At 37.8% G+C, this 25,848-nt stretch overlaps 1 protein-coding gene across 5 annotated transcripts in view; it reads left to right on the top strand.

The window, feature by feature from the left end:
* Positions 1–25,848, top strand: part of VEZT (vezatin, adherens junctions transmembrane protein) — a 50,444-nt gene that overhangs the window by 17,453 nt on the left and 7,143 nt on the right. For 2 of the 5 annotated variants that reach the window (XM_053942119.1, XM_053942122.1), the window contains exons 3-10: positions 2,757–2,846; positions 4,973–5,148; positions 7,491–7,766; positions 13,173–13,322; positions 17,359–17,506; positions 20,338–20,669; positions 21,290–21,483; positions 25,620–25,720. In XM_053942119.1, the coding sequence (XP_053798094.1) occupies positions 2,757–2,846; positions 4,973–5,148; positions 7,491–7,766; positions 13,173–13,322; positions 17,359–17,506; positions 20,338–20,669; positions 21,290–21,483; positions 25,620–25,720 (1,467 nt within the window). Of the gene's footprint in view, positions 1–2,756; positions 2,847–4,972; positions 5,149–7,490; positions 7,767–13,172; positions 13,323–17,358; positions 17,507–20,337; positions 20,670–21,289; positions 21,484–25,619; positions 25,721–25,848 lie in introns of those variants that run through there. The other 3 variants (XM_053942120.1, XM_053942123.1, XM_053942121.1) reach the window with 2 other exon arrangements.

Here is a 25,848-nt window from a genome sequence, read left to right on the forward strand (position 1 = left end):
GTTTTCTGGAATTAAATCCCATTTGGGTGATTCTGCTTGATCTTTACAGAATTTATCACTTCCCATTTACATCTTTCCTTTCTCAGCCATTTTCCTAGACTGCTGTGCATATCTGAATGTTTAAATTAATTATACTGTCACATCCTGTCCCACCTTAGATATGATGATATTTTGTCATTAGAACAGAGCTGGTGCTTGAAGCAGCTCCTGAGAATTGCACTGGGACTAGCCCTGAGTACCTGTGCAGGTGACCTGATGTGGGATAGCAGAGGGACCAGTCCTTTGCCTTTGCCTAGGGCTTCCCACCCACTTAATGCAAGGTATTCAGTGTGTAGCATTATCTTCTTCTGAAGAATTTCTCTACAAAAGAGAAATAGTCCTTTGAATTATTTTTTAGATTCAAATTAATTTACCTAAAATGTGCATGTACTATGCTAATAATTTTTAAATGTTAGAAGTTATGCATCTTTGTTATTTAGTTTACAGAGAGTTTGACTGAGTGTTGTTCTAAAGCTGTAAGAATACTCTGGAATCATTGGCAACATGACCTGACTTGTGTGTTGGTGAAGGTAGTTTTACTTGTCAGTAACACTCCCAATGAGAATGCAAACTGTGAGACACTATTCCAAGGATGTGAATAATTCAATGTGTTGCTGTACTCTATTGGGTCACAGCCCAAGACAGTGGATTGTCTTGTTTTGTATTTTCAAGCACTGACTTGCCTATTAAGTGTTTATGCAAGCTCAGATCTTTATTATTAAACTAAACCATGGAGAATAAACTAAAAGATTGCTTATGTAGCACACTAGGTTATTTTTCAGTAACTCACAGTCTAGTTTAGTAAGGTGGTAGCAGTGTAAAACTATCCTTGCTGTAGCTTTAAATGTTCATTGTAAAAATCCAAAGACTTAAAAAGGCTAAGTAGTTGAAAATTATAGGATTCAAGAGGCATATTCTTAAATTAAATGGATTACTCTTTCTCTACCCTGCTTTCAATGTACAGGGAAAAGTACTTTTCAGTGAAATACCTGTCTGAAATTCAAATGCAGAGCAAGACCTTTGTTCATTTAATTTCAATTTTCTACAAATTGTAATTGGAAAATTTTATTTCCTTTTGCACTACTCTGCAAAAAACTTGAAGGATGATCTCGTGCTGCAGTTAGTGACATTCTTCTGACTTATGTCATTGCCCTTGAGCAACATCAAAATACAATCACTTGGATTTATTCCACAGTCTTAAGTGTGAATTGCTGGGATAGCTCCTCTTATTAAGCCACAATGATGTCAGTGTTTTGGGAAGAGCTATCATTATGAGATCCCTGTTACTAGTTCACCTCTTCACTGACCTAAAAACACTTCCTTGTGGCATAGATCTCAAAATCTAACTCTACACAGAAAGATGAGACATTTATAAAGAAAAGCTTGAGTTAGATTACTTAAATGGGCACCAAAATAAGTTATTTCAAGAATTGTTGAAGCATAAGGGCTTTAGGGTGACAGTTCCTGATGTTAAGGCTGTTCTGCCCTGGCTTGCTGCACCAGACTGGTTGTGCTGCCTTTCAGAAGGCTGCCAGGCTGATCACAGCTTAACTACAAAACTCTGAGCTCCAGTTGCTTGGGTTTGTTCTTCTATTTCCCACTTGTAGTTGGGGGTGAAACCAAGAAAAATGCAAACAAGAGTGGAATAAAGAATGGAATAAAACCCAAACAAGATGGAGAAACAGAAGCTGCCACCTTTTATACATTGAACTATTAGAATCTGTATGGGGTTTTGTTTTGTTATTTTGAAATAGTATGCCACAAAATGTAAGCACTTCGCAATTAAATTTTTTGACATACATTTTATTTGATTGTATTACATGTCAGCAGTCTGAAGACTGAGACAGGGCCTTAGAATTAATGAAATATATATAACTAAATATTTTGAAAGATACTTCCTGTCAGTTCAGTCTGAGGAAAGTAGATAGAATGGTGTGTCAAAAGCTGTGCTTTTTTGTTCATTGAATGGCTGCAGACTTAAGCAAAACCATGCATCTATTCAGTTATAATCTGTCATGCATCTTGTTTTAGGAAGATACATGAGTAGAACGTGTGATGACTGAGAGGGAGTCCCTCTGTTAGTGGCATCTGAAGTTATGTTTACAGCTCAGACAAAAGTGTGGATTTAGGTTGTGTGGGAAGCAGCATAGAGACAAAATACCTGGTGGCACACACTGTTGTGGACAGGGAGTTTTAGGGGCATTTCCTCCTCTTACCATCACTCTCCTTCTCTCTGTTTACAGCTCCTCTGGAGTTGTGCTCAAGCTGCAGTGGGCTGCCAAGGAGAGGTTGTCCCTGTTCTGGTCTTTCACTTCTCTTCAGCCTGTCAGTCATTTAACCTTTGGGTTTTTATCCCCCAGGAGAGAGAAAGTCTTTCATGTCAATGCAGTAGCTGCCAACTTGAGATCAATCTAGTCTTAGCTGTAGTTATTTTTAACAGAACAACATAACAATCCATTATGCTCCAAATAGGTGGAGTTACTGAAGGTTTTATTTTGTTCTCCTGTTCACAAGCAAACTGACGGGAAGCAGATGTTCTCTTAGTGTACTCTGAAGTTAGGCCAGACACAGTAAGTGAAACTTCCTTACAGGTACTTGGGTCTGAGTTAACAAGAAAATCAAATGCAGAAATAAAGGATTTGTCTGCTGTTATTTATTTAACTTTGGCTTTGGTTTTTGGTTTTTTTTTTAATTGGAGTAATTTCTGTTCCTTTCAGCAAGGCATCCTGTCAAAACTAGTTGAGTTTTTTAGAAGCTGGTTTCCTTTTCCACAGTATAAGAAAAATGATGACATACTTCACCGACTGGTAAGTGATCACTTTTTTTATTTTTCCATTTCCTTTCCTAATCCATAGGTCTTTTTCTCCTCTGTGTCTCATCCTCTGAACATCATCTTTTGTCTGTATTGTTGGTTTTGGCTCTAAGCATATTACTTATTCTTTAGATTATACTAATTCTAGTTTTCAGTTACTATGCCAAATTGGGCACAAAAGGACAGGAACAGTATCAATAGCCAGGTTAAAGATGTTCAAAATGTGGAAGATAATAAAATATGTAATAAATTTAAGAAATTATTGAAAGCTGAAATGAGTTTAATTGCAGTGTAGGTACCCCTTTGGTGGAAGGCAGTGGGGAGACGCTGACTGAGCAAGTCCACGTGTTGCAGCCTAGTGCCTTGTAGAGACCACCTAAGACAGAAGGTTCTAGAGTTTCAGCTGTGTATTGCTTCACCCTCTGGTTCAGCTTGTTAGCTCAGGTACAGTACCACCATAGTGCAGCTCTACTGTCCCTGGACCCATCCTGGCCTCTTTGTTTCTATACTGCTCTCTACAGGGCTTCTGCTTTTGGGAAGGGCAAAGCAAACTTTTGTTTGCTCTTTCTCTGCAGCACCACTTTCCAGTCTGGGCTTGTCTCAGATCAGCTTTAACTTGTACCCAACTCCTTCATACTCCTAGTATGGCTTGCAAATGTCACTTCAGACTGTTCCAGAATCTAGAATTTTGATTTATTTTTTTCTACCATGATGTAGGGATGATGGCTTCAAATGGAGCTTCAAAAGAAAATGCTGAGCAACATGTGAAGTTAGAATTTTCCATTTCTCACAGAGTTCTGCTGTATCTCAGTTCTCCTTTATCTCAGGAGGACATAATTTCCTGTGAAAATCTCTCATTAGTGATCTTTGATTGACTTTTTTCTTCCTCCCTCTTCCCCTAAGAATCGAGGGTATTATCTTAACAGCAATTTTTAGCCTTACTTTCTTGAGATGGAGGCATAACTGAAGAACATGTCCTGCTGCATACTCCAGTAGAGTATTGAAATGACACAGGATGCGTCGGAGGAGGGCAGAGTTTCCTCTTGCACACAGTCCTGAAACAAATGTTTTCCATGAAAAATAGAATGAAAGTTATCTGAGGTGACATCTGTGCATGGAATTAAATTCCTAAACTAGCTATCTTATGGTTTCTTATAAAGAATCTCATTCTGTCAGTAACAGAATGAAACAGATTTTGTACTGTGAAATGTCACACTTTTGTTAAAAGCTTCTATTAGAGACTTTTCAGAAATATTCTCTTTTCTCTCCTGTAATTAGCTAGACGCAGGGATGCACATGTTCAACGTTTGTTGGGTTTTGTTATGACATTCTTACCTTGAAGTAATTACGGTTTGGTGCAGTATGCAAATTAAAATTTCAGGGGGTTTCTCTGATGGTTGTATTTGTCTTCATGAGCTGCGTATTTGTCTTGAAGAGCTGGGGGGGAAGTAGCAAATGCTTATGGCATCAAATTCGCAACTAAGTAGCTCCTTAAACTTTGCCTGAGGTACAGCAGGTGGGAGGTCTTTGGAGCCCCATGCTGTTTCATGTTTGAATGGAGTTCCCTTGGGAAAGGTACAGACTCCTACAGGAGGGTACTCCACTGCCTTGGCTTGGGGCTTTGATCCAGTGCACTGACACTACTGTTATTAAGTGTCCACAAGTGACTTTTTGTTGACTAATTAGCAGTATCTCTCTTTCTCTCTCTTAAGTTTTGTTTATTAATTATATAAATGATGTAATGACATTAAAAAAAAGTATTTTCTGGTTTTTTTTATGATCTTCTAATAGATTCAGTACCTCTCTTATTCTTATGCAAATATATTGGCATATTCTGCGGCATGTTTCCAGTTATTGTTACTATCTGGGTCAAAGTCAGTGTGATGCATCCTGCAAGCTTGAACTGTTAGGTAGTGTGTGAGCTTTAAAAGTTAAACAAGTTTTATAAAAAAAGTAGCTACTTGTGAGATATTTGAAACATTTCCCTGCTCTGGGAACAGATTGTTGTCAGTAAAGTGTAGGGTGTGTGGGTGTTTTCCTTGTTCTGCTAATTTAATTTTAAGAATTTGCATATTCTTTACTAATGCCTGTTTTTTCTCCTGCCCATTTGTATGTGGTAAGGATGTTGGATTTCGATTTGACACGCTCCGTACCATCCTGCAACAGGAAGTTCTGCTGCAGGAGGATGTGGAACTGATTGAATTCCTTGACCCCAGTATCCTGTCTGCAGGGCAGTGTAAGCAACAGGAAAACAGACAGCTTCCAACACTACGCTCCCTAGCAACTCCTAATATTTGGTATTGTATTGAGGATATCTACCATTACAGTCACTGAGAAACAAGCAAAAAATATATTGTGCATTCTTGATATAAAATGCAACATTAAAGTAACTGTATTTTTTCTCATGTCCTTGGGTTTTTATTGTACTGGTCCCCAGATTTTTGTATAAGCGTGTTATTTCCATTGGGCATTTTATTGAAAGAGTGAATTTTAATCTGAGAAAACTACATGAACTTGAATGAATAAAAATCCCTAACTAATATATTCTATAAGGAGGAACTAACATCATTGATTAATTCATTAATTTCTGAAGCTATATAGAGGTGATTTTGATAAAGAGACATGAGTGTGAAGACTGAATTAAAAAGTGTTTATTTTGGTGTGGTCTTTATAAAATATGTTGTGTGTGGGGCAGCAGTATCTGAACAGCTACCACCTGTATTTAAAAAATAACAATGCCAGTGGTTGTTCTGACAGTGTCTTGCTTGGAAATGTGGTAATCAGTAGAAAAAAAATATCACATAATATGGGTAAGTGCAATTTTCTCATATATACACTAAAAAAGTAGATAAAATTAGTATAGAGTCACACCTCAGCTGTTTAAGTTGTGTCAATATTGATGCTCTCTGTCAAGCAAGAGAACTTTTGAACCAGATTTTTCTGGTCCTAGCATTATTCAGTTTCTTTAACTTTCAGCTGTTAAAGTACACTTAGAAAATTTGTGAATGTTGTTCACCTTCCAGATGACATCAAGTTTGTGTTTTCATAGACCAAAGGTCAACAGTAGCTTGGAGAAATACCTTGAAAATTATAAAAAATTCAATAATGACAAAAGTTTAATGCTACACTTGAGAAGGAAAAGTCAAGTTAAGAAACACCAAGCAATGAATAATTGGGTATGCAGTACTACTCCAGGAAAGGATCTGCATATCTCTGGGATGGAATAGTGTAATGATATATAGAAGGTGGTCATCAGTCATCATTTGTTCTGTTCAGAAAAGGGAAGGATATGAGGAAGAATAATGCAATTCATCTGCCAGTGACTCAAACTGGGACTTGGGGGAAATCTTTTGAACTCTAAGGATACTTAGGAGTTGGAACAGCCACGACATGGGTTGTAGAGTCTCCATTTTCATATTTGGTCTGTCCATGATGATCTAGGTTAACCAAACAGAAGCGGAACATGAACAAAGTGAGCTGTTAAATCCCTTCTAGTCTTTCATTGTTGTGATTTGATTTATTTTATATGTGGGACTTTATTTTTTAATGTAACAAGGAAGTTAGAGACTGTGTGTCTGTCCATTTCAGAGGTAGTTACATATTTGGAATATTTTAACCGTGGACTTTTACTGAAACCTATCAGTAGCCAGTAGCCCTAAAGAGTTAACACTTGTAAAGCTGGTTGAAATTTGACCACAAAACTATCCAGGAAATAGAAACCCAGAGATGGTGCCTTATTTTAGAAATGGAAAAATATTCCAAATCTGTACTTCTAAACCTAAATGCAGGATACATAGCCTTAAGGGATGAAGGAAAAAAATGTTTATCATTGAAAACATTCTGGAAAAGTATAGTTGTAATGCACCTTGAAGCTGGTATCCCATCCATCTCTCTGAAGAGTGTGATTATTTTACAAAACCGTGTAATAATATATATGAAACACGGTGTATTTTCTAGCAGTTACTTATGTTGAATTTTTATAGAGGAAAGTAACAACTTTATAGGCTTTTTAAATGTCTTTAAGAAGTAACTGAGATACTAGGAAATCTATTATTTAAGAATTTTCCAAAGGTGCCAATTTTTTTTAAAAGATTATTCAAGCCATCTTTATAAAATTGTGTTAGAAACTAGTGGTGCATTTGTGTCCAAGTTAAATGAGTCAGACTCTAGAAAAAATACAGCTGGCACTAATTGAGGGATTTGCTACCAAAAGAAACATGCCCTTCCCTACTGTACTCTTGAACCTGGAAGTACAGATATTACAGTTCCTACACGCCCTGGCTTATAATGCTGAGTAGTCAGGTTTTTTCTTTTTTTAATTTTCTTTTCTATTTTTTTTAAAGTCATGTAAGTGTGTAAGAGAAACTAACCTTTCAAAGTGGTACATTACTCTTCTACTCATGCTGTAAAAAAAGCTGAAGAAAGGTTTCCTTAGAGTTTAGCAGCCAAGTAATATGTACATATTCATCTAAACCTCTCACAAGGGGTAGTTTTCAGTGTTTACAGCTCCCTTCAGGGCCTACATAAAAGCCCCACAGCAAGATGTTGTAATCTCAAATGTACTTTTCTCAAACTTGGTACTTTTCCCAGTTGTTTGCTCTCAGTAATGTGTGGTTGGTGGTTCTGTCTCTGTTTGCAGGGATGTCTCGCTGTTCCTTGCCTTTGTAAGTGCACTGCTTATGTTTCCTTCGTGGTGGAAGGAGTCATCATGGCTGCTCTGCGGACCCGTGCTGCTCCTCTATGCAGTCCTTAGAGCGTGGGGCACGTGGAGGACAGCCAAGCTGCAAATGTCCCTGAGAAAATACTGTATCCAGCTGGAAGAAACAGTGGCCAATAGCCGGGCCTTTACTAATCTCGTGAGGAAAGCTCTACGACTCATTCAGGAGACTGAAGTGATTTCTAGAGGATTTACCCTGTGAGTCTGTATTTCACTTTACTTAATACACAGATCCATACAAACCAGCTGTCATCCAAAATTGTCATTGCACTGTCTCCCATAACAAATGGAATTACTGAAAAACATAATATTTAAAGGTTTTAATTTACACGAAGTAATATAATTACCATTCATACTAAAAGTAGGAATTCTAGCAACTCAGTGTTAAAACCCCGCATCCTGAAGGTGACTTAAGTCTCACAAAACTCATGTGCCTTTGAAATGTCCTGCATTGCTAGCAATTAAATATATGAACAAATGGACTTTGAACTAAATTAACTATTTTGGAGAGCCATTTAGAGAGTTTTTTATCTTACATTACCAAATTGATGTAAATAAACTGATCTGCAAGTAATCACTCATATTTTACAAAACAGGAGGACATGAAAACCATTCTATTTTTATTTAACAAATATGTCTGAAGTAGTGAGAACACAGTAATCAGCAAAAACCATCAAACATCATTTCCCACCTCAAGTACACTTAACATTAGTCTTTTTTTCTTGCATACAGTTGTTGAAACATTTAGATTCTTAAATTATTTACTGTTGAATTTGTCTCTCTTCTGCTTAAGGGATGCAAAAGTGTTTCTGATTATTTAGCTCTTGTAGTTATTTGATAAGTTTTGCTGATTTGCTATGTGAAAGGACATGAGAAAGTGTTCAGTGTATGCAGTGATTCCAAAGCCAACAGGCCTGTTCCTGTGCACTCTCATTGCCGTGGATACTTTTGCATTGTAACCACCTATGATGAATCCATGTGTGCCAATTCCGCTTAAGGGTAAAGGAGGTGGGAAACACCAACACCTAAAATACAGTCAACTTCTTTCTAAAAAAAAAAAAAATCAAAAGTTCCCTTGTGGGCAGCAAGATGTTTATCTGTGCCAGACCAACTATTCTGCATTCAGACACATGTTCTTACATGCAAGTGTGCAACTTTAGACTTAAAATCCTAGATTAATTTTTTAGCTTGAGATACCTTCAGTGTATTTCACTGAAGAAATGTTTCATTCTCCCTTTGGAATGCATAAGCATGTCTTCAGTCTGCCTAGCTATGTGGTTTTTGTTTTGGTCTTGATTTTTGCTGAAGAAGCATATACTTGAGCAATAGGCAGTCTTATCTTTACAAACGGGTTCTTAAAAGAAATTATTGTTCAGGCTTGTCCAAATTACAGATGAGAAAAACATTTGGATTTTTGCCTAAGTTTAAGCAAACAAACTTGTGGTCAATGTCTAAATTGCTGCTGCCTTGTTCTTTTACTACATATCTTAGATAACAGATTAATAAAAACCAGACTGGTCTTTAAGCTGATGCTTGATCTAATAGCTTCTTTACTTGAAACCTTGGCAAGCTTTTCAAAAGACTTTGGTATATGGATGGAGTGGGAGAAGTCTGACTGTGCCAGCATCCTCACTAGAACAACTGTACTGTATAAAGAAGTCAGTGCTGTACAAGTTTTGGGCTGGTTTAGCCTAGAGGAACTTCTAACTCCAGAGTGTCCTTTTCTGCATCCACATATGCAAGAGACACTGCTGCACAGGGCAGTGTGGATTTTTTTTGCTTTAGGTACCTCTTTGAGTATGATCCAAAATGCTAGTTTTCCCTTTTTTTTTCCTAGAATTTTCTACAGTAAACCTCAGCAGAACAAAGTTTGGTATGTTCTCCTGCAGCAAGGTTATCAAAATTTTAGTGCTTTTTCAGAAGGAGTCTCATGGCAATAGAAATGGTTGCATTTGAAAAGTTACTGAATATCCTCCTTTGTTATTTTACATCCTTGAAGGAATGAGATTTCAATGAGGTACATCATCCCGGTCAGTGTTATATGTGCAGCTGTTTTAAGGTACTGCTAATTCAGCATAGTTTGGCCTGTGCATTGACCATGTTGTGAATGAAAAGGTACTGAAGCTGTTATTTAAATAGTACCAAGTTCAAGCTTTGACTGATTGTACTTAGCTAAACTCTGTCAGGACAAGTCCAGGTCTGCAGCTTTGGCCTGAAGTTCCTCATGCTCCACTGCTGGTTCTCCTCCCCATGACACCATCCATTGCTATTCTCATAGGCTAATTTACACATCCCTTGAAATATCTATTGCTTTGATTTATTCTACCCTATTTGCCCCTTATTAATTGATACTGGACTGTCTCTGTAAATTGTAGATGATGAGGTTTTGGTCAGTTCTCTATAGGTTAAGTGGTTTATTACTGTGTGGTAGTGACTGCTATACTCAAATAGATTGTCCAACATCCTTTTGCTTTCATTCCCCTCCCAGTAAAACTGACTGCTGCCACAGGAACTAGAACAGGAATTAGATCAGGAACTAAGAACTTGGGCAGGGAGCTTGGATTAGATGGCCTCCAGTGGTCCCTTCCAATCTTAACTATTCTGTGATTCTGTAATCCTGTCAGGCTTCTCTTATATTAGCTGCTCTTAAAGACAACTTGATATTCTGATTCCAGCATGGCCTTTGGAAGTGTTTAATGCTCTGTTGGAATCTCAGGTGTGTCTGCGTGGTACCAGCTCTGTGATGCAGAGATGGCCAAGACCTCATCTGGGTGGCTTGGATAACAGAAATTGTGTAGCAAAGGTAGGGCAGTGCTCTGCTGAGGCAGAAGGGCAGTATTTCTGTCTAATTGCTTCATTTGCAATTAGTCAAATGAAACCTGATCACAGGTTGCAGCCTGGAATTTCTCAAGGGTAATGAAAGTATGCCCATTGTCTTGCACATCATAAAACAAGAACTGAAAGAATACGTAATGAAAGGTTGCAGCAGTATGCAGCAAGTGTTTATTCCCTTGTTGGTCACCAAAATAATGAATTTCTTTTCCAAAATGCTCCCTTTTTACTGTATTTTAAACTTGAATTAAGCTCTGTGAACTTAATACATATGGATGTATATTAGCATCTTTAGAGAACTGCTTTCATGGTGGAATGCACTAATAGATTTTTATTAATATGTTTATATAAACTTGTTAAAAGTTGAAAGCCAATTTAAGATTTGGTTTATAAAATTAATGTAGAAATCTTTTGTTGTTCTATACAGTAAAATGGGTTTGGAGCTGTAGGAAAGGGGAAATTCACCCTTTCTTTGCTTCTTGCTACTTGTGGCTGATATGCAAAGCTGATAACATTTGGATAATATCTAAGTCCAATTAAAATACATAGAGGATAAGAGAGAGACTTTTTACAAGTGTGTGTGGTGATAGGACAAGGGAGAATCGCTTTAAACTGAAATAGGGCAGGTTTAGATTAGATATTAGGACAAAAATTCTTGACTGTGAGGATGGTGGGACAGAGGAACAGATTGCTCAGAGACATGGTGACTTACCCATCCCTGGAAGTGTTCAGGGCCAGGCTGTATGGGGCTTTGAGGAGCCTGGTGGAAGGTGTCCTTGCCCGTGGCAGGGGTTTTGGAATTAGAGGATCTTCATGTCCCCTTCCAACCCAAATCATGCTGTGATCTGTGAAGATAAATGAAACACTAGGAATTCAGAGATATGACATGCCTGACAGAAAGACATATAGTAGATTCTACTAATTTAAATTAGTCAAATAAGGAAGAATATTTTTATAAAAAGCACTGAAACAATCCATTCCAGAAGGAAAGCAGATTGTTTTGCTGAATACTGGCAGTATGTGCTGTGCATGAGCTACACTATATTTGTTTCCTATAGGAGTTGGAAAAGTCTGCATCACTGTAGTAGAACAGATCTCTGTCTCTTTTTTATGGTAGAAGAATTTTGCTCCTTTTCTTTGAGCTTTCTTCTGACAATTCAAACGGGCTTGGGTCTACAAACTGATATGAGAGTTTATACATAAACACTTCCAGTTGTTACTTCCAAAAGCTAGGGAAAGCTTAGAGATTGGCATGTACTGCATTACATGCTGTGTTCCCTAATGAAAGATACAGCAAGGCTAGCATTTTAAATTTACATTTAGAAATGGAAATGAACACAGTTTTTTTTTTTTTCAGATTTTAAAGTCATTTATGAGATGTTATATAAACCATTTTAATAATTTAATTTAATTTAAAATGGTATGCATGTATTTTATATTGTATTTCAGCTAGCATGTTCAATATCTGGCAATATTTGGCATGAATCTGCTTTGTTAATGGTGCTAAACATACTGATATATGGTTCCAGCCTTGCTCACTGGGTGGGCTGCTCTGATTTTCATATTTGATAGTGAAGGCCACAAGCTATTTCCCCTCCCAGTCAATGTGCAGCATGGTCCAGCTAAGCACATGGAGTAGGACTGATATTTTCCTGGCAGTGTCAGTCTGCTGACAACTTGGTCAGCTTTTTAGTCAGATGGACTACAGAAATAGTTACCAATGCAGCAACCCACCTCAGGCTTACCAGGTACCCTATATGCTTTTCCCTTTTAAGTGACTGCACATGAAATCACCTCTTCACTCTGCCCTAGGAAAGGTGAGAGCAGAAGCAGGCTTCCAGTCCCCAAACAATTAATTACAACTGATTGCCCTGTTGTCCAGACCATGTTCATTCCTGAGTTGATTCTAGTAAAAGCATTCCCAGCAAGTAGAGTGCACCTAGGCTGCTTCCAGAGTCTCAGTCACAGGTTGTACATGAAAAGATGCAGCTGGAGCTTAAAGTTCCACAGACCTGTTCAGTGTTCAACCAGTTCACAATTCATTTTATTTCCAGATGAGGTGATTTCTTACAGTGCTAAGCCACTCTGAGTTATATTCTAATAGGCAAATGGCATAGTTTCATTTAAATGGTATATTCACCTGAATAGCCAGACACCAAATGTATTTTCCAATATGCTTGTATGGTGTATACATGTCATGTGTTTACCTGTCAAGACTCTCACAAACACAGCTGCCAATCATTGCATGATGGTAAAATATATGTCACCTCTTAAATAATATTTTTCTTCACGTAGAAAACTTTCTGCATCAGGAAAGTTAAAAGAATATACTGTTTTGTATGGAAAGCTATGTGTTGGCACCTTTTTTCTGCAAAAATTATTGAAAAAGTAAATTTGGATATAAAGAGGTAGATGTTAAATACATGTTTGTTAAAACTTCCAAAGCTGACAGTGGGCTTGTAATAGTTTTGTATCCTGACTGAGATAATGTTATGGCATGTCTGCCATTACTGTACCATTTTGGAGACAATAAATGTGGTCAGGAGTTTTGCCACAGCTCAGATGAGAATAGATTAAGGCTATTTACTGAGGAATCCTGGCTGCTGTCTGAAATTTTGATTAAATATATAATTGATATGATCAGGGTTTAGTCTCATAGCTACTGAGTGATTTGAAAAAGCTTTCTAAATAATGAAATAGGAAAACTGATGTATTGTTCTTTAAAAATACTTTAGGACATCTGTACAGTTGTATCACATTTTACTTTTCAAGTTTGCTTGACAGGGTCAGTGCCGCTTGCCCATTTAATAAAGCTGGACAGCATCCTAGTCAGCACCTGATTGGCCTCCGGAAAGCCGTGTATCGATCGGTCAGAGCCAACTTCCGAGCTGCAAGACTGGCTACTCTGTACATGCTGAAAAAATATCCTTTCTGTTAAAACTCACCAGTTCAGGTAGTCCATGTTGCCTACTTGCACTTGTGTCAATGTTGAGAGTTAGGATGTCTAGAAACATACAGTATCTAGTTATGTATCTAAACAAGGGAAAGAAAAGGTAGCTTGGTAAATTGGGCCTTGTGTTTGGTTTGGAACATGCTTTAAATTTGCCTTTTTGTGTACTGTGCTGTGTGATGAGATTCAGTGCACTGAAAAAATTGTATCATTATGACACCCATGCTTTTGATGTAAGTGCTGATGATGTGCTTCAGAACCCTTGAAGATTTTGTTTTATAATTCCTCTTAGCCCAAAACATCCCTTTCACCAAAATATCCTCTTCTCTGAACAATATGGCCTTTATCTTGACATCCCCGTGTTCAAAGGTAAGTTCGTTTTCTCCTACCAAATTAACTGCAGCAAATTAAACTTTTCTGTTAATGTATTTCTCAAATGTGTTAGAAGGAGATCAGTCTGATGAACATGTGACAGTGAATTAAAAATTTTAGGTCACAGCTTTATTAATGGTGATACAAATTGCATAAACTTGATATGTTATCATTCTCATTTATTCAGTAGAACTAGAAGTTCAACAATATTTGTGTGTGGCTAGTGTACCCTCTTTAGTTAGATAACTGCCTTCAGTGAGTACAGTTAAATAATTTTGCCCTAATTAAATTTGTTCCCATGTAGAAGAGAAAGTATGCAGTCATATTTTAGCCTTATACAGGCAGTCGTGTCAAACTTGGTAGACCAGTGATTTAATGAGATGGAAAGTCATATTGCTTACATTTTGTGTGGAGAGACAGTTGGGTACTAGCAGAAACAGCTCAGCATTTTCTCACCATTCTTCCTCTGATTTGTTCATGTCAGCAAGAGTGCATTGCTCAAAATCACAGAACAAAATGCCATAGAAAAGAGTATCTCTCTTTTAATTCAGAATCTAAGGTTACAGAAGGATGGAATGGCTGAAAGCCTAAACTAGAAATTAGGCACTTTGGGTTAAGTATTTACAGGATGTCGTGCAGACCAGTTCAAAAGCTCTCTGCACTATCCTCCATTGAATTGTGTGGTAACTCAGGCAGTGCTTCCCTCAGCATGCTAGCTGCTTAACATTTTTATTCTTAAGAGCCTTGTGGGTTCTGCATCATGGGAATCTGATGTGATTATATACAAGCTGGATGGAAGAAATCTTGTAGCTTATGTTACTGGCTGTGATGTTAATAATTTTATCCTCAGATGATGCAGAATGGTCTGATACTCCACTTCCCTTGAACTATTTTAATAGGTAGGACTTGGGCATTGGACCACATAAACTTAAAAAGCTTGGATTTTGTTGTGAGGTGATGTTCTTTGCTGTCAAGGCATAAATAGTGTTGTTCTTTTATTAGTGATAAAACTAGACATTGGATAGTAGTATTTTAAACTGAGTGATATCTTACCCTATTAGAATGGAATGCATATTAAATGCATTCTGTGTCTTTGAGATGCACTGAGCACAGGGACATTTGCAAATTTCCTGTAGTAAATCTAGTAAAAACTTTCTCCTTCTCCTCTGTAAAGGTTTAGTTATTGCATCATGAACTGTTAGAAAAACACATACCTTTAAGCTAAACAAAAAGTAGTACCCTCTTGGGATTACAAAAGCCTAAATTGCCATGCTGAAATATCTGAGTAGAGACACTTGGGCATTTTTACGTGCAGTGTTTCTTCCTTGACCAGCCAGTTCATCACATGCTTGGCTCACCCCTGGTGAGCAGGCGAGAATTTGTAGAAGAGCAGCTTCGATTTCCCAGGGATCCAATGAGGCCCTCCTGTTAGGTCTTCAGATGGAAATGTGCTTTTGAAGACTAAAGTATGAATGTTAAATTGTTACATACAGGGATACATTAGCATTCTTCTTTTTCTATAGGTAAATAAGAGTGTCTAACTTGATAGAGGTTAGACATTCACTGTACAGGTATTTTATTCTGGATTTGTCATTTCATTATTAAGTAGCATTGCCTTCTCTTCTTTCAAGCTAATAAGGCATGTAAGTTAAACAGATGAATGAAATATTTTCACAGAGACAGAAAAATTTAACTAATCTAAGATAGTTAGGCTTTAGTATTTTGGCTTTAACAGAAGTCAGTAGGGCTAAAAATACTACAAGATCAAAGTGCACGAAGGAAGTGTGTTCCTGTATATAATGGTGTGTATATGTTTAAAGTTTCTAAATGTTTGATCCTTAGGAAGCTAATGGGGGCATGGGATCAGTTCTCTGCTTTTATCTGTCAGATAGAAATGGGAGTGGAACGGCTGCAGTAGAGGAGGGTAGGGCAGGAGGTGCAGGAGGCCACTGGGAATCCCTGGCTGAGACACAGCATGGGTAAGTGGCTCCTTGGTCAAACCTCACATTGGAATTTATTTTTAGCATGACTTAGGAATCCATGTGTGTCCAAACTGCTTTTTGTGGCTTTCATATTGTTGGAAATGCCATGTTGCAGGAAAAGGCTAACAAAGAGTACAAGTAGTTGCTAAGATTAGTGGTCCTGAAGGGTTTTGACCTGTCTTTTCAATTTCTGATGGAGTTATCACCCTCATCCTATGTACTCCCTCTGCTGGGCACGCAGTGAGGTTAATTTAAAGTAGACACCATTTATGTGAGGGAGCTGCTGGTGACGACAATAATATTCTGATCCTAATTAATTTACATTGCAGGGTTTTGTTTGAACATTTAATAGGCTTCTTCCTTTCCAGACATTAGGAATAAAGGAGGGAGAAATGTGGTTTTTTAGATCATGGCCACTGCACTTTACTGTTTCCTGGAACACAGAATATTACTTTTTCCTGCAATGTTCTGCTTAACTGGTAAACGTCTCTTGAGCAAATCAGTTTTGCAAGTTCAATCCTATGAGAATTCGGCACATGGAAAATTTGGGTGTGAAAGCGGATGGAACTCGTAACTTCCCCCAGAAAACACATTAGTTGGACAAGAGACAAGTGCTTCTAATTGGCTTTATGTGCAAGAGATGAGAGCATTTCTAGACCAAACTATAAATGAAAGAAAAACCCCATATTTTAAGTTAAGACCATATTTTCATTAATGCTTTAAAAAAATATATATATATCTGTGGAACAGATGCAATTTTGTACTTATGGCCATAAGTTTACATTTCTGTTTTAAAATGAATTTTACTATTTTGTGACTGGGTAACTATCAGAAAATATGCCAAAATCTTGAACTGTTCATCCCCAGCCTGAGGTTATCCTAAAATTAGTGCTATTTTAAAATTAATGCTGCCTAGTCTATTAATTATTTTTTTCTGGTATCAGTTATATTGGGCTTACTTCCTATTTTTTAAGCATTTTTGAGGACTAGAAATATGCATTTTCTTACTGAGATGTTAAATGTGCTGAATGGTGTTGATGGATACCAGTTTGCCATTCATCCTGCCAAGATCATAATGTCTTTACAGTGATATAATCAGTAAAGTTAATGGTATGACACAGTCAGGGAGCTCCTGTTCTTCATAGAGCTCTCTGAAATGTCAAAGACCTTTTACTGTAAAGACCTCTGTGTAGTCCATCCACAGAGAGACCCCTCAGCAAATTCACATCCTGAGTTTAGTCTATAACACAGGCTACCTTTAAAACTTAAAATTGCACAATTGTTCTCTTTCCTCTCTCAATTTCTGGTTTAAGATTGACATGAACTATCTCTTGGAAACTCAATATTTAAAAGTAAGCTGTTTCACTCATTCAAAAGGAATGCAGGGATTTTTCATCAATTGACTTTGTTTCTTTTTATGTGTTTGTATTTTGACATAGGTGTTTTGTCAGTGTCTTACCTCTCATCCTTCTAAGAGCCTTTAAAACTTGTGCTTCAAATAAGAATTACAAAACAGGATTCAAGTGGATTTGGGATGAAAGTATGTGATTTCATAAAAATTACCTGGAATAAGAAACCTTATTAAGTATTTCTTTCCTTTTCTGTGTGTTTAATGCAAAAGTGGCTTTGTTTACCACCTTAACTCCAGCTAAACTTACCCTCTGAACTCAGAGAGTGACAACGTGACCAGCTACATCTGTGTGGTCCCCTTTAAGGAGCTGGGTCTGGGACTGAGTGAAGAGCAGGTCTCTGAAGAGGAGGCACACATTCTGACTGATGGCTTCAGCTTGCCTGCACTCAAGGTAAGCTCTCCTGGAAGGGCTTAATGCATCCATGCAGGCTCCTGGTGAAAATCTTTCTGTTGTCATGAAGTCCTGTGGCTTGTACATCCTAGCCTGTAGCAACACGCTGAATTGAGGGTAAGGTGTAATCAGTCAGGCTCTTATCATGTGTTTCTACAATTATCAGTATTCACCTGATTTCTTTGTGCATGTAGAGAAAGAGAAGTCACTCAATACAACATTAGGATATTTTTCTGCAAATCATGGAAGTTCAAGTCATTGTTCTATAATCAGCTTGATCAATCCCCTTAAACATGATATTTTGCTCTCTGATTTCACCTGATTCCAGGTGAATAAAATAATTTCTGGATTTGTACTTAATCCTTTTTTAATCTAATCTCTTGATGTGAATAAAAAGAGAGACATAAAAAATCACAAATGAGTTGTAAATGCCAAAGGGAGTAGCTGCATTTAGTCACACTGAGGAGCAGAAATCATAAGCTTCGACCCCTGCTGCCATGAGCCAGTGTGGTTCTTTGATCTTTGAAAAACTTCTAACTGAACAGAGTGACAACAATATAATGGCCTTTTTATCTATTTTGTTTTGAGATGTTAGGGTTTTTTTTATTTGCATGAGTCAATTGGAAGGAAGATCTAATTTGAATGCAAGCCTTCTATACTCTAATGACCCTCTGCCAGGGCAGTTCCCCTTTAGCATTGTCTTTTTTAATGGAAAATTCCATTATTATATGACTTCTGTGTTTCTCTGGGGTTGGCTTTTGTTGCGTTTTTTTCCTCTTAATTTATAGACCTTGACTTCTTTTGTTCTGACAGTAAATGCTACCAGTAATAGTGATTACTAAGCTTTGAGGCTTTGTCTAATTAGCTTTAAGCTAAGAGCTCAAATAAATAGCAGCTTTTAGGAATTTTCTTATTGCTTTTCATTAGCTGAAGTTCTAATTGCAACCATGTAAGCCTGCTAATTTGCCCACTTCTTTTTAAGCACAAGAAGCCAGTCAGAGGTGCCCAAGCTTGTAAGCTAAGCCTTTGTTTGCCTGCAACTTGCAGTGATTTAACTGAACTCTGTTTTAGTTAAACTGGTGAGGATGCTTTCTAGATACAGTTACGCTCACAAGTAGTAAATCTCAATTTATGGTAGCTCATAACAGCCAGCAATGTAGGCTGAGTGTGGTACAGCTGAACCAAGCTAAATTAACATAAATCAGTCCTAAGCAGATTCCTGTGTAGGTATAACATACTTTGATAACCCCGGGACATATTTATGTGGTGAGCCTTGGATGTATGTGCTGACCTCAGGGTTTTTTTTTCACTTTGAGAGAATTTGTCTTTATAATAAAATGCAGGTCATGCTAAGTCATATGGCAAATGTAGCGTGTGTCTTTTTTCTACCTTGTCCTTGAAGTAAAGCAATGTAAAGAGTGAAAAATTTTCACTTAAGTAAAAAATCCCAGATAAAGCTGAGGAGAGCCAGGTGAATATTTTGTATCAGCAAAGATCGATCATCAGTAGTTATTGGCAGAGCAAGCTGCTTGCAACCATAAATATACCTGGAATTTCCTTTTCTCTTGTCGTTGTGCCTTTTTCCAGGTAGGTTTTTGATTGTTATTATCAGTTCCTGAAGTCCACTATTTCTGTGTGCTACTTTTTTACTGCCTGTGTTTATGTCTGGTGGAAGGGATTGGTGCTTCTTTTGTGCTTATTACAGCATGAGCTTTTGATTTTTTTATTCAGGGCACCACACATTCAGAGACACTTCAGTGATTGCTGCCCATTTTTTTGATTTGTATTTTTGCACCCAGCCAAATTAGTCTTGCATGTGTACCCCAAATTAATTAACTTCATGTCATTAATGTATTCTTTTTTCTCATGAGCATCTTTTGTAAACTGAGATTTCTTTTTTCTTTTGGAATACTTTCTCAGTTTGCATCCAGGTATTTTTGACGTGATGAGTTAATGTTTTGTCTTCCTTGGTCTGGAATGCTTGCAAACAAGTTTCAGTCTGCACCTCATAATCACCTACAGCTGATCCCTTTTAATAAGGGCCATTATTGCAGAGAAAAGTATCATAACCTTTCCTTTACATTTTAGACATAAAAGGTGCTGCTGTACTGTCATGATCTACTGAGCAAATTTCTCTAAACTAAGAAAACAGTTCTTTTCATTTCATTGGAAGTGGAAGTTCTCAAGAAGTTGAAATTTTGGACTGCCTTGCTCCCAGATGGACTGGCCTCTTTAATACCATATATAACATTGTGAATCAATGAATTTCTTAAAAGCCTTTCCTTCCTTAGTAGTGTTGGTGGAATTTCTTACTTTGGCTGAAAAAAGAAATAAGTTAGCAGCTCAACTTTCTTCAGATGTAGAATATTTTTTTGTTGAAGTACAGTGCAATTAGGCTCATGTTTCAAGGTTGGGTGTGGGGCAATGCAGTAGTTATTAGATTGTAGAAATGACAGCTTGGCCTTATAAAGGGAAAAATGTCTTTGCTGCCACTGGAATTTTGGCAGCCCTTTACAAGCTGTAGGGTATGTGGAGATTATAGCAAATAATGAAACTGGCCAGCGGGAATATGAGGTTTTGGACTCTGACAACTTTATGAGCATAATTGGATTTAATATCCTTCATCAAGGAATTAACAGCCACCTAAGGTTCACAAGATCTGAACCTCACGTGTTCTGGAATACCCTTCAAAAACAGTCAGCGTATTTTTGCAGTTTTTCAAAGTTCCTGTTGCTGGCCAAGGAATGTTTTCCCATGGTGTATCTGTACATTTACTTTGGAAGCTGACTGCCTTCCCAGGTGCACAGAGCTAACCCTCCCCTGTTTTGCAGGTCCTCTTTCAGCTTTGGGTAGGGCAGAGTTCAGAATTTTTCAGGAGGTTGGCGCTGCTGCTCTCCCCAGCCAACGCGTGCCCCGAGCCCTCGGTGTCCCCGGAGCGGCTGCCTCACCACATCCTGCGCGATGTCACCCAGGGCCTACCTCACACCCACGCGGCCTGCTTGGCGGAGCTCAAGAGGAGCTACGAGTTCTACCGCTACTTCGAAACCCAGCACCAGTCGGGCTTGCAGTGGCCAGCCAGGAGCAAGCAGCAGTCCAGAGAGCTGAACAGTCTCCAGACAGCGGTGCGCAGCTTGCAGCTGCATCTCAAGGCCCTGCTCAATGAGTAAGTTTACAGGTGAATTAACAGACTATGCAAAAGGCTTTGGACTTGAACTTCTTTGGGTTGTCAGCTTGTATCCCCAGCTAAAAGCAAAAAAGTCTTTGCAGTCATAGCCATATCTTTACACAGTATGGGCTCAAAGATCCTTGGTTTACTATGAAATCTGATATTTTTCCTGGGTATTCTCTGAGGATCTGGTGAAAACTTGAAGATAAACAGTACACTAAGATTTTGCCTTGCTTTTGTCACTCCCTTATAAAAAATATGAAAACACAATTATCTTCCATTGATTTTGCCACATGTCAAATGCTTTAGAAGAACATTCAGCTCATAGTAACTACCTAGTAAATATCCTTAAAGATTTGTCACTGCCTTGGTGAAACAGTTGAGACTGTCCTACTCCTTTAACCTTACATATAAGAATTACTATAACAAATCCAGATAAGCAATGTATCTTGATGTAGAAAAAAATATTATAAAGTTTTGGGGCATCTTTGAGGAATTGACTGAGTTGGGTTCTTAAAACTTGAAGAAAATAACAGTATGTTACATTAAATGATGGAAAGAATGGCGAAGCCAAATATTTATTATTACTTACTGCTGTTTGTCTCCTCATTACTTAGGGTAATAATTCTTGAGGATGAACTTGAAAAGCTTGTTAGCACTAAGGAGACACCCGAGTTGACAACAGAAGCCCATCAGGTTCTGGAACAAAAACTAAAGTTTATTCAGCCTCATATCCAGGCGAGCAACAGCTGCTGGGAAGAAGCCATTTCTCAGGTGGAAAAAATGAGTGGAAGAAACCCAAATAAAAAAGGTAAATGTGAGAGATTAATTTAGCAGCTAATGGGATACACTTCAGAGATGAAATGGTCAAAGGAATCAATGACAGTGTTCAGCCTATGTATCAGAATTTTAGCTAAAAAGGCCTTAAAACCATACACTTTGAAAAACTGTGTGCTTATATCAGACTTCTTCATTGTGATCGCCTTGAAGCTTTTTTTTCAGCAAAAAATGCAACCATGTTAACTCAGTCTGTTAGACCTGTGGATTCTGATTATTACATTTTCAGGTATAGACTGATCATGGCTTTTTGCCTTTGATTGGTGAATCACCTGTGAAGGGGTAGGATTTTAATGAATCACCCTCAAGATTTTCATTTATTTACTGCATTAGAATGATGCCATAAATTGAAATGATAATGACATTGTCATGAAACTTTTTGACAACCATATTTCCTGGAACATTTCAAATCATGGAGGACATGTTGAGCATATAATACCCATTTACCTCCTCTCTCAAAGAGAGTGAGCTAATCTCTGGTGTTCTTAAAAGTCTTAGTGAGCAGCATATACCAGTGTTTTGTTTGTTGTCCCTCTCATTAGGGATCTGTGCTGCCCATGCTGTTCTTGTGAGGCATAACCAGCTTAAATAACTGAAGTGAACTTAGGCTCTCCTGACATAGAATTGAACCTGTAATTTCTAATCTTTCTTTTTTCCAGGAGCATTTTTACTGTCCTAGGAAGGCACAGCCCAGCATCTGAAAAATGCTGGTAATGGAGACTGCGCTAGGAAAACTGGGGGGGGAACTTGGGGTATCAGCAAGTTACCTACAGAAATCCAAATCTGAAGTGCACTATGCTCTTAATGATGTATAGGTGGAATAGCCAGTGGATGGATAAATATTGCTGTGGGCCTAGAGGCAGGCAGGCCGACCTTGTTCTTGCTTACATCAGAACTGGGAACACTGGGAGGCTTCTTGCAGGCTCCGTGCAGGTCCAGACATGGTATGAACAAAGTCCTGTACTTTGCCTGATAGTGCAGTCTTACAGTTTCCCCCTCAGTGCTGTGTAAAACAGCCTGTGAGGATGTTAGATGTAGCCTGATACACTTGCACGTGCTGACCTGTTGTGTTTTGTTGATGCCCTCCACAACCTGCAGTTTGACTGATCTTTCTTCCCCTTTCCTTAAGAGTTCTTTCTAGACTACACACCATAGTATTTTTAGTTATTTTAGTTTTATTTTTACTTTGTGTATAAATTTCACAGCAGGCCTTTTTATTATAACTTGCTTCCTTTTAAAGTTCAGTATAAAAATAACCTTGTGTGTGATCTAGAAGGAAGGGATTGCGTGGGAAATAAAAAATACAATAATCCTTCACTTTTACCCACTGGCTTTCCTGGAAATGTGCTGGGATTGAACCTCTCTTTTGCAACAAGTTTACTGAACTAATCCACAGGAGCTACTTTAACTTAATTTGGTCATTGAAAACTATTTTTATCTGACAACATTTGACTTTTCTGATATATTTCTAAGCCATCCAGCTTCTGTGAGTTGACCTTGTCAAGCTATACATGAAATCAAGTTCAATTCTTTTGCTGTCTTCCTACAAATTTTAACAGCTAGTCTGTCAGTCATGTTATGTAAATTACTTCAATAAATTATCTTTTTTTTCCCCAATACTTTCTGAAAACTCTCTGGGAGAAGATACCTTCCTGTTGAATTAATATAACAGCTCAGCACAGGTTTTGCATTTATGCATTACTATCCAAAACTAAATCAATCTTTTGACAACAGCTGTTTCAAGAACCTCATGGACTTAGAACATTTTGTCTAAGTGGATGCTGAGAACTTTTGCTGCAGTAGATGTTTAATTCAACTAACTAGTTCAGCCAGTAGAGCATCTGTATACAGACATGAGTCCCTTTCAACAAGCAGTACATGCTTTTTGCCCTGAATCGTTGTATGTCAGAGCTGGTTTCTTACAGGATATTAAACAGCCAAAGCAAAGCCTTTCAGAGTAATAGATTGAACACTCACACCCTCCTGTCAGCCTGTCGTTGGTGGTGACACCAGCATGTATCTTACATTTTAGCATATAGTTCCTTCAGGTAATGCAGTTTGGCTTCTTCCTTTACATGATTTGGTGTATTTCTAGAATCAGTGCCTTTACTTTACTCACTGATCCTGTCAGGTACAGAGCAGAGCCTCAGGACAAGTGGGACTTTAGCACATTTAAGGGAATTCACCTCTATTTAAATTCCTTGGGCAATGATGGACCTATCTAGCATTCATCTGCATATACATCTTTGCTCATTTCCTAGAACTTTCAGCTTCTTTTCTTTATTCTGTCACATTTTTTCATCACTATTAAAATTTATCACTTAAAGCTTCAACAATTTAAGCACGTAGTAATCTACTGCTAATATTACAGAATGGAGTACTCTTTATGGCTAGTTACAGCATTGTATTAATGATCTTGGAAACAATGGCCCTCAAACTGTTTAAATTCCATCCTTTTTCCTTTTAAACCATCTTTGCAGATGTACACAACTTCTTTAGCTATTTGTAAGAGCAAGGCCATGGTACTCTGCTGCAATCTCACCATCTCTAAGTGTTCAGTGTATAGATTAGAAATGGAAAATAGGGTTAGGTGGGGCTTGGCAAGGTCATTTAAACCATTTCCCTTCTCAAGGGTAAATTAGTATTTGTGAGTAAATGTTGTTTATCTCTTCCTAAAAAACTCTCTTTAGAAACATTTTACAGTATTTCCAGGCATTTACTCCAGCACTTAATTCCATTACCATTAGAATGTTATTACTGAATAGAAGTACCTCTTGCTGCAATTTAAAAGCAGTACTTCTGATCCACCCACAATGGAAATCCATTTCCTCTTGATGGCTCTTACATTCTCAAAGATGATTATTATGCTTCTTTCTGTCTTTTCTACATGGCTCCCTGTGCTTCAGCTCTTCCCTGATGACTGTATTTTATTTAGTCCTCTTTATAATTTCCGGTGTTTTCCTCTATATTCCCTCTAGTTGGCCCACTGTGTTACTGAATGAAGGGCCCCCAGATGGGGCAGTATGTTCCATCCACAGCCCGATCAGTACCAGAGGAGAAATGTTATTTCAGGTGTCTAACAGCCAGTGCTGTTGCTTGTATGTACTAGTTTGTAGTTTGGCTTTTTGCTTGCAGTGGGGTAGAGTTGATGGTGAGGCTTCTCACCTCTTTCTCAGTGGTGCTCCCTGGTCAGTTGTGATGCATTTGTACACTTGGCTATTCTAAAGCACAAAAATTTGCAACCACTGTCACCAAACTGCTGGATCTGAAATCCATTTCTACCTGGGTTGTATCACTGATTTTCCAATATTATTTTTTATTCTAGTGGTGCCCTTCAGTGTTCTTGCAGATTATCCCCAAATCAGCAGATTTAATGAGATGCAACACCTCTCTTTCACCCATTGGCAATATTGGAGAGTATTGGACTTGAGACAAATCCTCACTCAATGTATTCCAGTCTGAAAATGGTAATCATGCTGTGATGATCCAATAGGCTGTTCTATGCACCTAATAGCAACTTTTCCTGGCCTTTACATTTTCCTCATAAAGATGTCATGACACCATGTCAAAAGTCCTACTGAAAACAAAAGGCAGGATATCTTTGGCTTTTTCTATATGCAAGACCTGTTACTGCATTGCAAAATTAACATCTTCTATTTTCAACAAATCCACACTGGCTGTTATTTTTCTCCTTGCTACCTCACAAATACCTTCCTGTGAACGTTCCTTAATTATTTCTTCCAATATTTTCTGCTCATTTGAAGCCGTTTTACCTATAATTATTTTAAAACTTCTGAACAAAGTCTCTTCTCTGGTTTTACTGATTTTGCTTGCCATCTGCAGGTTTTCAAAGTCTATAATATTTCTGAGATTTGTTAGTTGAAGTGTTTCAGCACAAGTTCCATTGGACCCAGCTTCTATGAAAACAGCCAAGTTACTTAAGTGCTGCCTAACAGTGTTTCAGTGTAACCTAACCAGCCTTCTTACTGTTTTTTTAATGTATGCAAATCCTGTTTATGAAAATACCTGGACCCTGCCTAAGTGAGTCAGAAACATCATTCAATACTCAATTTTATTTCTTTTAAATCCCTTTTCTTTTTTCCCTTAAAGGCAAAATTGAAGTTTCCTGTGACAACCTACAGCATACTACAGTACCTTTAACACAGCCTGCCATATACATAGAAAACAAAGATCCAATCCCTGAAGAGCAGGTAAAAAAAAAAAAAAAAAAGGACCATTTAAAATACATTTAAAATAATAATTGGGGATTATTTGCTGTATCCATTATTTTTTTCAGTTGCTTGTGCAGTGACCTTGTTGTCTTGCTGAGACAGACAAA

Source organism: Vidua chalybeata, chromosome 5 (genome assembly GCF_026979565.1).
Source record: "Vidua chalybeata isolate OUT-0048 chromosome 5, bVidCha1 merged haplotype, whole genome shotgun sequence".
Lineage (NCBI taxonomy): Eukaryota > Metazoa > Chordata > Aves > Passeriformes > Viduidae > Vidua > Vidua chalybeata.